The sequence below is a fragment of the Myotis nattereri genome (genome assembly GCF_964212035.1).
Source record: "Myotis nattereri genome assembly, chromosome: 7".
In the NCBI taxonomy this organism is placed as follows: domain Eukaryota; kingdom Metazoa; phylum Chordata; class Mammalia; order Chiroptera; family Vespertilionidae; genus Myotis; species Myotis nattereri.
The window spans coordinates 90411319-90424813 of record NC_138082.1 but is presented as its reverse complement, the minus strand read 5'-3'; the positions used below and the strand labels follow the sequence as shown (position 1 = coordinate 90424813).

At 44.4% G+C, this 13495-nt stretch overlaps 1 protein-coding gene and 1 pseudogene across 2 annotated transcripts; both read left to right on the top strand.

Moving 5' to 3' along the window:
- The first annotated feature begins 5390 nt into the window (after nucleotides 1–5390).
- LOC308522107 (PHD finger protein 10-like) lies at nucleotides 5391–6720 on the top strand (annotated as a pseudogene). Its single transcript has one exon. The product of its transcript is annotated as a PHD finger protein 10-like (transcript).
- A 2840-nt stretch (nucleotides 6721–9560) lies between these two features.
- Nucleotides 9561–11378, top strand: LOC308522793 (WW domain-binding protein 11-like; the record flags this gene model as incomplete). Its single annotated transcript, XM_081096356.1, is given in 2 exon segments — nucleotides 9561–10151; nucleotides 10155–11378. Coding segments are annotated over 2 exon segments (1800 nt in total). The 5' UTR covers nucleotides 9561–9575.
- Nucleotides 11379–13495: the final 2117 nt, after the last annotated feature.

Genomic DNA, 13495 nt, shown 5'->3' with positions numbered 1-13495 from the left:
CTTATTGCGGGGGAGAGGTTTGTTGTTTCAAAATCAAGTGATTTTGTGTCAAGCAGAGACATACAGTAAGTATGTCATTTCTTCTCTCTCCTGACACTTCATAGCATAGTGAGTAATGTGAGTGATAGTGAATGAAGTGACATGTTAAGACTCCTCTGAAGAGAAAGGATCTATTTGAAATTCCAGGTGCAACTCGCCAGTTGCTGGGCACAGACAGATCAGAATGCATCGAGCAACTCCCACTGAATTCCAAAATATCCAAGATCCACTGAGCCATCAAGCATATTTGCAAATATATTTTCACTTTACTTTTTTTGAATCAAAGGTAACTTTAAAAAATTTAGCTAAGTAGTGTGAGTTAATTTACACTTATATTATCAAAATGCCATTTTGCAAGCACTTTAAACCATTTTGAGTTTTTCTAGTATGTTTAAAAGCCTTGAACAAAAGTATGTTTTATATTTAGAGAAAAATGGATTACATGTATTAACAAAAAAAGAACAATCCCCCAGGCATTCAATTCTTGTAAAACATTTACAGTGGTTCTTTCTCAGTGGCCAGCGGGGTGAAATGCGACCCTTCTGCAGAGTTAAACACATACCCCTTCCTTCAGAATGCAAAACGAAGTATTTCCTCCTTCATTATTTTCCCCTAAGCATAAAAAGAGGGTTGAAATAGGAAAGTGAGGGGCATCTTACATAGGAAGTGTTTAGTGTTCAGACTGTAGGGCAATATGATCCTTAATGGTTTTTTTTTTTTAAGATAATTTTATTGATTTCAGAGAGGCAGGGAGAGGGAGAGAGAAATAGAAACATCAATGCTGAGAGAGAATCATTGATGGGCTGCCTCCTGTATGCCCCACACTGGGGCTCAAGCCTACAACCTGGCCATGTCCCCCACTGAAAATCGAACCATGATCTCTTGGTTCAGAGATCAACATTCAACCACTGAACCACTGTGGCCAGGCTTTAATAGCCATTTATAAGCTTCTCACCACAAAGGACAAAGGCCAGGAAACACTGGAGGGACACAAGGAATCAGACCATATCAGGAATGAAAACTGTCCTGATGACACTTGATTCGCATTCCCATTCCACCAACTCAGCTCCCAGACCCACCAACCACAAAAGCTTCCTGCCAGTGACTGTGCATCAGGATGAAACCCCAGCTCCGGGACCCCATGCCCCCTTGGCTAGGTGCTGTGCAGCCCTTCCCTTTGGGTACCCTATCTCCCAGCCTCTTCCCTTAAATAAAGTCAATTTTCTTAAATCACCATTGAGGTGGCTATTTATCCTGCCCGTATACCCCTTCCATTCAGAAAAATAGCAAAGTCTATAAATTAAAAAGAAAAGTGTGGGCATAAAGTATTCAAAAGTACAGAGGGTTCTCTGCACCATTAGTAAAATGCTTTCTTGTGGAATGTTTCCATAACCCCTCACAGGTCCTGCAGGTCTAGACAGGGGTGTATCAGAAGTCTACCCCAGCCCAGAATCAAAGGGCACACTCTGTAGATCTACATAAGTTGCAAAATGTCATGTTACTTTATTCTTTAATACTTCAGAGTGATTTTCCTGGAACTAAAATATTAATTTTCTTATATAAAACCAATGGTTATTAAAATCCAGAAATTCACATGGAAAGAATAACATTATCTAATCTCCAGACTTATTCTGATTTTATTAATTGTCCCAATTTTGTGCTTTATTGCTAAAGAAGATCCCAATTAATGCGTTGCACTGACTTGTAATATCTCATTAGCCTCTTTTAATCAGAACATTCCCTCATCTATATTGGCTATCTTGCCATTAATATTGATGAACATATCATTTATATTTTAAAAATTTCCCCCGTTGTGTTTTTCTTCTAATTTCTTGATGTTCAGTTTTGGGTAAGAATTTTTGTGGTAATACTGAGGACTTGCTGTTGGCTCTGCTGTTGGTTCTTTTCATTTCATTATATGAGGAGCCACATGATGCAGACTTGACCCAGTTCTGTAGCTGTTAGCTTTGAGCCCTGGTTTCAGTGGTTTGTGCCAGGTTTAAAATCTATAAAGTTTCAATTTCTCTGTTTGCAATTACAAGTAATTTGTAAGATGACACTATCAGACCACACAAATATCTTTTTACTTCTCAAAATTTCACACCCAAATCTAGCATCCATTGATGGTACTTATTATGACTAGTGGCCCAGTGCACGAAATTCATGCACATTAAAAGGGAATTAATTAGAGGATATATTTTAATATTGCTATTTGCCCTTTCTCTATAATAGTAGTGTCAGAGATTAAAGAAAATTAGTAAAATGTATGTGGAAATCTTCCTTGTGTCAGAGTCTGGGACATCCCATGGGACCCAGAGTCAAGTCCCCACCCTCCCACATGCACCTTGAATTTGCGTGAGACCGAGACCCAGACCCAGTCCCAGCCGGCCCCTCCCCCATTGGGTGAGATCCCAACATGGCCAGCACCACCCCCATCAAACCCCACTGGGCGGGGAGTGTGGCCTGAAATCTCCTATCAAGCACCACCAGGCAGGGAGAGCACCCTCAGGTCCCTGCTGATCGTTCATTATGGCTTGTTATGGGAACCCCACCTCCGCTTTGGGCGTAGCCATCTTGTGTTACGAGAACCCTGCCTCCGCTATGGACACAGCCATCTTGTGATGGTGTGATGGAGTGAGGGTCAATTTGCATATTACCTCTTTATTATATAGGATAGTTACTAATAGTGGTTTTCTAACTCTTTTACTCCTTCACTATTTATAGATTGCATCCTACTAAAACATCTAATAAGTGTTCTCTGTTTCCTTGTATTTATCTATTTTAAAGACTTGCTTCAACCGACCTGTAAGTCCATCTGGCACATTTCTTCCCACTTCCACATTCAATGACTTCAACGGTTTGAATTAGGTCATGGTGGGAGTATTTACACCATGGTAATTGGCAAACATACAAATGAAAACTAGTTCCCCTGGAGAGCTGCTTGTTGACATGTCCCTAGTGGTATGCTGGTGAACATTCAAGGTGTGGGTCCAATTCTTTCAACCCACAGTAACAAAGTCACATGTTGGAGGTGAGTTTCCCAAGGTTTGCATGAAGATGGGTTTACTAGGGAGGGTCCTCAGAAACAGCACCTGTGGGAACTGAGGGAGGAGAATTGGGCTTCCGGGAGAAACTGAACTGCAATGCAGCTGAAACAGGCCTCTGCTGACCCATGGAGAGCCTCGGGACAATGCTCCAAGCCCATCCCAGCTCCACAGTGGAGTGAGGAGAGATGAGCTTCACACCTTCATAGACTAACCATTGAATGCAGGTAGCCCATGGGAAGGAAGCATGCTGAGTCAAGTGATTAACTTCAGCAGAGAGCAGTTCCCAGAGAGCAACTGATGGGTGAGTCATCAGCAGCCCAAACTCACAGCACCTGAGGAAGGAAGCTTTGGTCCAGAAAGATCTGGGTGGTACACTATGGCATCTCCTACTTCCCTGTAGCTAGAGTCTAAAGCAGAGTCTAAAGAGTGCAGAGAGCATGCTACCACCATGTGAGTGAACCCAAGCCAGCCTGCTAGAGGATGACAGAAAGACCAAGCAGCCCAGCTGTCCCAGGCCAGACCATTCTAGACCAGTTGATCCCTACCCTCTCATATATGACAAAGCCCAAAGCCACCTACCCAACCCCAGCTGGCTGGAGTGAGCTCAGTTGAGGCCAAAACCCCCCACCCCCAGCTAAATCCTATAGACTCAGTAACAATAACTCATGCTTATCTCTTCAAGTCACTGAGTCCTGAGGAATTTTTACACAGCAATAGCTAACTGAGACCAGGTCTGAGATGATCCTGGCTGGATCCTGAGTAGAAGTGAGAGAGAAGGATGCAGCTGTCTAGTTGAACCTCTACAGCCTGCATTTGGAGCTTTTTAGAAAAAGGAATGGACTTGAACCTAAAGGCAATAATTAGCAATGGAAAGTTATGGAGCAAGAGAATATCCCACCCGAAGCCACACTTTTCTGCAATCAGAGGCTGTTCTAATCAAGACTCATGAAAAAGATCAGCCCAGCTCAACCCAGCTAACAATTTAAAAGAGGGGAGAGTAGTTATTTTCAGGATGTGGAACTCACAGAAGTCCATGGACATGAAATCTGGGCCTGCTAAGAGTCAGAAGACTGTCAATAACAGATGGGCTCTCCTGCATCCATTTCATTTCGCTGCAGGGAAGAAACATCTGCACAGCATATGTTTCAAGGGACCTGGCGTATATGGCATACTGTTCTTAATATGTTTGCTCACCTTCTTGGCGCTATGTGTTTTAACCAAGGTCACCTCTCCGAGAAAGGTTGTTTCCCCAGGTAGGGATTTTTCCCTGAAGTTAGGGAGGGAATAAAAACCCTTAACTAAATGCCAGGCAGGTAGTTAATCACATAAACTATGAACAATCACCCTTAAGCTACATAATCTTTACTCCCTGGAATGGAGATAGAAAACGCTCTAACCTTTGGAATAGAAATTGACAGGATTAAAATCAACTGGTATAAATACAGATGTCACAAGAAACTAAAAGACAAAACTTGGCTGGAGATCCTGGCTAGGCTGCTGATCAACTGAACGCTGTCTCCGTGTCATTACTTCTTCGTCGACTCCATCCACACCTTCGGGGACCCCTGGACCTGTTGGGGTTGGACCCCAACAAATCGGGAGGGAGTCTCAAGCTCCCAACTGCTCTGAACTCCAGTTCCGGGCTAGTCTCTGGGGACCCAGACTCATACGGGGAGAAACTGGGCTGACTGGCAGCAAGTGGAACTCGAGGGTGGCTTTCTCTCAGAGGTGCATGCAGGGATTATCGGGACACTGAGACTCAGGGCCTCTTAGGGTAGAACTGAGTGTCAGCCATAGCTGTTTGCCCCACCCTGTTAATCCCTGGAGACCCAGCCCCACCCAAGCTGTGGCAGAGGATTTTGCATATGAAAGGCCTGGTCCTTTGCAATCTGAAAACTACCTAACAAACTGCAGCTGGGTCAGAGAGAAACAGAACTTCCAAAAGAAAGCCCAAGGCCCCACAGCAACTTACATTGCTTCACAGCTGGGCCTCATCTGGGTACCTCCAAACCCCAAACAAAGAAGAGGATTCTACAGATCTCTCCATAGCTCCTGCTGGGTAGCCTCAGGCAGAGGCTAAATTAGCACCTGCTTAGAGATCCAAGAGCCAGTGTACCCAGTGATCAGAGTGGGACCATCCAGATTACAACTCCTCAGATCCATAAGGGACACACTCAGGGGGCAGACTCAGTGAGCACCAAAGCCCCACTGAAGCAAGTCTTGCCCCAGAAGGGTGTCTCCAGCACAGAAGTTCTCCCACTGGCGGGGCTGGGGCAGCGCTGAGGAGGCGGTGGTGTGGGGCTAATGGTGGTGGCAGGACCCTGGGCCGTCCTGTCCCTGCAGCCGTGCGACAGCAACCCGGCCACCCCTGGGGCAGAGTCCCTGAAGGATGACAATGAAGACAATTCAACTGACGGGCTCAGCCATGCAAAAGGAGGTGGATGCGCTCTGGAGACAGCTCCCGGAACTTCGAGACCTCCAGCCAGGACCTCGGCTTTAGCTACTACCCAGCAGAAAACTTGATCGAATACAAATGGCTGCCCAATGAGACGGGGGAGTACTGCATGCTTCAGGAGCAGGTCAGCGAGTACCTGGGGGTGACCTCCTTCAAACGGAAGTACCCAGAGTGACGAGATTTGTCTCATAAGGAGAAACTCTACCTGCGAGAGCTGAACGTCATCACGGAGACGCAGTGCACCCTAGGTTTAACAGCATTATGCAGTGATGAAGTGATTAATTTAATGATTAAAGAATATCCAGCAAAACATGCTGAGTATTCAGTTATTCTGCAAGAGAAAGAACGCCAGCGCATCATGGACCTCTACAAAGAGTACTCGCAAATGCAGCAGCAGAACAGGCAGAAAGTGAAAGCCAGCAAAGTGCCCGAGTTTATCAGGAAAGCTGCCAAGGAAGCCGCGGAGTTCAACAGCAGCCTGAACCTGGAGCTCATGGAAGAGAGGAGGGCGTACTTCGACTTACAGACACACGTCATCCAGGTGCCTCAAGGGAAGTACAAGGTGTTACCAACAGAGTGGACCAAGGTCAGCTCCTACCCCGTGGCCCTCATCCCTGGACAGTTGCAGGAATATTACAAAAGGTACTTGCCGGATGAGCTGCGCTACTTGCCATTGAAGACGTCTCTTTATGAACCGCCACTGGATCCGGAGATGACTGCGCTCGACAGCGAGGGCGACTTGGACAATGCCGAGGACAGGCGCGGGGACGAGAAGAGGAGGAACAAGGGCACTTCGCCAAAGGTCATGCCCAATGCTCTATGTGGAATTTGTCTGAAGGGTAAGGAGTCCAACAAGAAAGGGAAGGCTGAACCTCTTATACACTGCTCCCAGTGTGAGAACAGCGGCCATCCTTCTTGCCTGGATATGACCATGGAGCTTGTGTCTATGATTAAGACCTACCCATGGCAGTGCATGGAATGTAAAACTTGCACTGTGTGTGCACAGCCCCACCATGAAGAGGAAATGATGTTCTGTGATGTGTGTGACAGAGGCTGCCACACGTTCTGTGTGGGCCTCAGTGCTATCCCATCAGGTCGCTGGATTTGTGACTGTTGTCAGCGAGCTCCCCAACACCCAGGAAAGTGGGCAGAAGGGGGAAAAACAGCAAAGAGGGATAAAATAGTTTCTTGACCCCAATACTGTAATATGTATTTAAGTGAATTATTTGGTGCCAACTTATTTCCAATTCTTATTTTTATGCCAATAAAAGTTTTTGAAATGAAAAAAAAAAGAAAAAAAAAGAAGTTCTCCCACTGATTCTCACAGCTGATTCCCACAGCCAATTGGCCTGGAGGTCAATTCCTCCCAGTGATACCTACAACAGTCAGGCTTAACTATAAGACTGTGCACAAAGCCCACAAAGGGGAGGACCAAGAGTGTCCACCTCAGGTAATTGGGGAGGCTGAGCCACTGGACCCTATAGGACACCTAGCACAGAAAGCCACTCTATCAACACAGGGAAGCATAAGAAATGTGGAGACAAAGAAACAGGTCACAAATGACAGAAATGGAGGAAAGCAAACGACTGGATATAGAGTTCAAAACCACACTTTTAAGGTTTTTCAAGAATTTTCTAGAAACCGCTGATAAATTTAGTAAGACCCTCAAAAAGTCTCCTGAGACCGCCGATAAATGTAGTGAGACCCTCAAGAAATCTAGTGAGACCCTCGAGGTTAAGAAAAAGGACCAACTAGAAATTAAGCATACACTGACTGAAATAAAGGATATTATGCAGAGTTCCAACAGCAGACTAGAGGATCGCAAGAATCAAGTCAAATATCTGAAACATGAAGAAGCAAAAAACACCCAACCAGAAAAACGAAAAGAAAAAAGAATTCAAAAATATGAAGATAGTGTAAGGAGCCTCTGAGACAATTTCAAGTGCACCAACATCCGAATTATGAGGGTGCCAGGAGAAGAGAGAGAGCAAGATATTGAAAACCTACTTGAAGAAATATTGACAGAAAACTTCCACTACCTGCTGAAAGAAATACACTTACAAGTCCAGGAAGCACAGAGAACCCCAAACAAAAGGAATCCAAAGAGGACCACACCAAGACACATCATAATTAAAATGCCAAGAGCAAAAGACAAAGAGAAAATCTTAAAAGCAGCAAGAGAAAAAAAGTCAGTTAGCTACAAGGGAGTACCCATACAACTATCAGCAGATTTCTCAACAGAAACTATGCAGGACAGAAGGGAGTGGCAAGAAATATTCAAAGTGATGAATAGCAAGAACCTACAACCAAGATTACCCAACAAAGCTATCAGTCAGAATTGAAGGTCAGATAAAAGAGCTTCACAGATAAGAAAAGGCTAAAGGAGTTCATCACCACCAAACCAGTATTATATGAAATACTGAAAGGAATCCTTTAAGAAGAGGAAGAAGAAGAAAAAAGTAAAGATACAAATTATGAATAACAAATACACATCTATCAATAAGTGAATATAAAAATCAAGTGAATAAATAATCTGATGAACAGAATAAACTGGTGAATATAATAGAATAAGGGGCATAGAAAGGGAGTGGACTGACTATTCTTGGGGGAGAAAGGGGTGAGGGGGGTGCATGAAGAGACTGGACAAAAATGGTACACCTATGGATGAGGACATGGTCGGGGGTAAGGGCAGAGGGTGGGGTAGGAACCAGGTGGAGGGGAGCTATGGGGGGGGGGAAGAGGAACAACTGTAATAATCTGAACAAAAAAGTTTTAAGTTAAAAAAAAAACAAGACATTTGGAAAGAAAATGTACAACTTTTTAATTAAGATTATTTCCCACTGACCTAAACTTTGAGTGTTTCAAGAAAGAAATGTTCTACCTCATGATCCTCTGAATTCCTGATAATGTATAAACATGTTATCTTTTTATGATCAGAAAAGTACCTTGGGTTTAAATGTACAGAATGAGAATCTTATGGCAAATGAGATTAAACTAAGTTTTAAAGTTAAGGGATAAAGAAAAGAAATAATTATTTTCCCTCCGAACTACCTTGTTGACTTTAAAAAAAATTGAGAGGTGTTATTTATTGCTAAGATCATATTTAGTCTTATCCTCAAAGATGACACTTCCCCCAGAGCTTTGTGACCTGATTGAATGGCAAACCTTTTGAAACATTTTCAAAAGTATTAAAAAATCAGAAAAGGTTACTTTCTTTTTTGAATGTGTTGAGCTTATTAAGCTTTTCTTTATAAAAGCACATACAGTGAATAAGAATGCTTAATGATGTTAATTTGCATTGATAATATTTTATTTCCAAAGTGCTTTAATCACTAACTCATCTACCCTGTAATTCTGGGAAATGACTTTAAAAGATATTTTAAGTGAACAACACCTGGTCATTCTTTGTATGTTAAGGCACGTTTAGGAGAGAGCCAACTATGATGATGATCTGAAAAAAAAAAAAAAAATTCATAAGTTGAAATCCTATTGCCCCAGCCAATGGGATTAGGAGCTGGAGCTTTGGGAGGGGATTAGGTCCTGGGGGTGGAGCCCTCATGATGAGATTTGTCCCCTTATAAAGGAGGCCTGAGAGCTGCTTGCCACATTCCCAAGTGAGAATACAAGAAGTCAGAAATCTGTAATTGGAAGAGGGCCTGCACCGACCGACCATACAGCTAATAATTAAAAATATGGGCCTGTGGCGGGGCGCGAGGTTTCAAGATGGCAGTTGTTGTATAACTGACCCGGAGCCACGGTGAAGGCCCCTACGAAGGGAAAGAGGCCGAGAGTCCTCCCCTCCCGGCGTCTCGCAGTCCCAGAGCCCAGCAGAAGCATTTGGACATTCTTATGTTGATCCTGGTAGCTTTGGTGGTTTTTTTTTTTTTTTTTTAATAAACAAGTGAACCATACAGATTGTCAACATGGGATGAAGATCCACAACATCCACCAAGAATGGAAAATTTATGAACCCCACAGACCAAGCCTGAAAAGAAGCCCGGAAGAGAGAATTAAAGAAGAACAAAAAACAGTGAATGACGGTACGAGCTGCAGTTTTGAAGATGAAGGATCCCAAACAAATTAGCCGGGACATGGAGAGACTGGATGAAATGGAGTTTAACCCAGTGCAACAGCCACAATTAAATGAGAAGGTGCTGAAAGACAAGCGTAAAAAGCTGCGTGAGACCTTTGAACGTATTCTACGACTCTATGACAAAGAGAATCCAGAAATTTACAAAGAATTGAGAAAGCTAGAAGTAGAATGTGAACAGAAAAGGGCTCAACTTAGCCAATATTTTGATGCTGTGAAGAATGCTCAGCATGTGGAAGTGGATAGTATCCCTTTGCCAGATATGCCTCATGCTCCTTCCAGCATCTTGATCCAGGACATTCCACTTCCTAGTGCCCAACCACCCTCCATCCTTAAGAAGACCTCAGCCTATGGACCTCCAACTAGGGCAGTATCTCTTCTTCCTCTTCTTGGGCATGGTGTTCCACGTTTGCCCCCTGGTAGAAAACCTCCGGGTCCACCCCCTGGTCAACCTCCTCCTCAAGTCTTGCAAATGTATGGCCGCCGTAAAGTGGGCTTTGCCCTGGATCTTCCCCCTCACTGACGAGAAGAAGACATGTTATGTAGTCCTGAACTTGCTCAACGGGACCATGATGATGATGTTTCCAGCACCAGTGGAGATGATGGCTATCCTGAGGACATGGATCAAGATAAGCATGATGACAGCGACACTGACAGATCAGACGGAGAAAGTGACAGATATGAATTTGTGCACCGTGATGATAATGAAAGAAATAACAATGAAGAAAAAAAGTCAGGTCTGAGTGTACGATTTGCAGATATGCCTGGGAAATCCAGGAAGAAGAAGAAGAACATTAAGGAGCTAACTCCTCTTCAAGCCATGATGCTTCAAATGGCAGGTCAGGAAATCCCCGAGGAGGGACAAGAAGTTGAGGAATTTTCAGTTGACAATGATGAAGGTGATTCTGAAGATTCTGAAGCAGAAAAGCAGTTACAAAAGCAGCATACAGAGGAATCTCTTTCTGATGGCACATCTGCTTCTTCACAGCAGCAAGCTCCTCCTCACTCTGTCCCCCCTTCTCAGATACAAGCACCTCCCATGCCAGAACCACCTCCTCTTGGACCATCTCCTGCTCCAAGTTTACGGCCACCTGGACCACCTACAGGCCTTCCTCCTGGACCACCTCCAGGAGCTCCTCCATTCCTGAGACCACCCGGAATGCCAGGACTCCGAGGGCCTTTACCCCGACTTTTACCTCCAGGACCACCACCAGGCCGACCCCCTGGCCCTCCTCCAGGTCTTCCTCCAGGTCTGCTTCCTGGTCCTCCTCCTCGGAGACCCCCACCAAGGCTACCTCCCCCTGCACTTCCAGGTATCCCTCAACCTTGTCCAGGCATGATGCACCCACCTTTGGTGCTTCCACTCGGACCTGCCCCACCTGGGATTTTCCCACAGGCTCCCTTGCAAACCCCAGGAGTGTTAAGTGCTCCACCCAACTTGATCCAGCGACCCAAGGCGGATGGCACCAGTGCAGCCACCATTGAGAAGAAAGCCACAGCAACCATCAGTGCCAAGCCACAAATCACTAATCCCAAGGCAGAGATTACTCTATTCGTGCCCACCGCACTGAGGGTATGTCGGGAGAATAAAGGGGCTACTGCTGCTCCACAGAGAAAGTCGGAGGATGATTCTACTGTGCCTCTTGCCAAAGCAGCCCCCAAATCTGGTCCAACTGTTCCCATCTCAGTACAAACTAAGGATGATGCATATGAAGCTTTTATGAAAGAAATGGAAGGGCTGCTGTGACACACTTCTGTTCATATCACTGGTTCGTGGGAAAAGAGGCTCTTAGGAAACTTAGGCAAAAGAGCTACTTTTATTGTCAGGGTATTTTCTAATTTCAGTTGAAGGAAAATCTTAAAGTTTAGCCTGTTTGGAATTCACTGCATATAAGAAAGGGTATTTCACTCAGGCTCGGTTGGTTACTGAAGCAGTTCTGCTGCGAACGTCCATTCCCTTTCATACCACCACTTCCGTCTCATTTTTTCCCCTCCAATCCTCTGGAACTTGTGATCTGGGGCGTATTTGTTTTTGATTCTCCTGTGTGCTATGTGCTCTGGAGTAGAGATTTTTTGGGGGAAGGAAGCAGTTTCTTTTGCTCTATCTTGCCTTTTGTGATTTAATATTTTCTTGTAAACATTTTGTAATATTGTAGTGAAATGGATCACAACGTCATTTCCTAATACAAAGCAAGACACGTGGGAGCACTCTGATGTAGGGAACTGCAATGCAGAAAGTAAGTACCGGGAGAACCAAATGGCGGCATAGGTAAACACTGGAAATTGCTGCCTCGCACAACTACTTCAAAAATACAACTAAAAGACAAAACAGACATCATCCAGAACCACAGGAAGGCTGGCTGAAGCCGGTCCATCCTTGCTGCTTGACACAGTCACTGCAGGGAAGAAACATCTGCACAGCCTGTTTCAAGGGACCTGGCGTATGTGGCATACTGTTCTTAATATGTTTGCTCACCTTCTTGGCGCTATGTGTTTTAACCAAGGTTGTTTCCCCAGGTAGGGATTTTTCCCTGAAGTTAGGGAGGGAATAAAAACCCTTAACTAGATGCCAGGCGGGTAGTTAATCACTTTAACTATGAACAATCACCCTTAACCTACATAAGAAAGCCCAAGGCCCCACAGCAGCTTACATTGCTTCACAGCTGGGCCTCATCTGGACACCTCCAAATCCCAAACAAAGAAGAGGATGCTACAGAACTCTCCATAGCTCCTGCTTGGTAGCCTCAGGCAGAGGCCAGACATCATCCATAGCACCTCCTTAGAGATCCAAGAGCCAGTGTACCCAGTGATCAGAGTGGGACCATCCAGATTACAACTCCTCAGATCCATAAGGGACACACTCAGGTGGCAGACTCAGTGAGCACTAAAGCCTCAGGAAGCAAGTCTTGCCCCAGAAGGGTGTCTCCAGCACAGAAGTTCTCCCACTGGCGGGGCTGGGGCGGTGGCGGCGGCAGCTGGGCTGAGGCAGCGGGGGTGGAGGAGGCGGCAGTGCGGGGTGCTGGGTCTGATGCCATCATTTATTTCTGTGCTCAAATTGTCCCATATGTAGCTCGGGGATGCACATTCGCACATACCCTTATGATTCTTTGAGACCTTCCTTACCTTCTGGTGCAAGACTTTCTAGTCTCATCTTGTATTTTCCTTGTTTCCTGTGACAAATCAGCCATTTCTTGAAGAATAGGGTCGTTTTTGTTATATTACCTCCCTTTTATGTAATATTATCTAGTTTCATCCAAGTCTTTTAGCCAGTCTTACATTTACAAGCACATAGGATAGTAGAGAAAAAGAGAACTTGGGAGATTAACTATGAACTCCTCAAACTATCTAGAGGCAGAAATTGCATCCTAGGAGGGAAGTGGTATAAATTTCTCAGCACTGCAGGGAGAAGCTCTTAGTGCTTAGATTCCCTTCCGCCAGGGCTGGCATATTTTCACTCTCTAAAGGGATTTCACTTTCACACAGAAAAGGGGTCTAGAGTCAGATTTTAAATATAGTTCCCAGCTTTCTTTCTAACAAGACTTGGTATTTCAAAAAAGAGGGGAGGGGCTCATTTTAAATCAGTACAAAATTCATTTTATCTTTGAGAATTAGATAACTCAATGATGTTGAAATAAGAACATCAAATTTAATGGCATTCACTTATCTAATAAAAACTGTATTGAACCATATTATATCAGCCACAACAAGATGTAAATGCATATTTTTAAAGGACTTGTTTTGAAGAAGTAAGTTGCCAGGGCACAAAATTTGATATTCTATGATGCTGAGGAGTGAAACGGACAGTGAATGATCACAATGCTTAAACTTAGTAGCTAATCTTTCTATTAAGTGATAACATTGGTG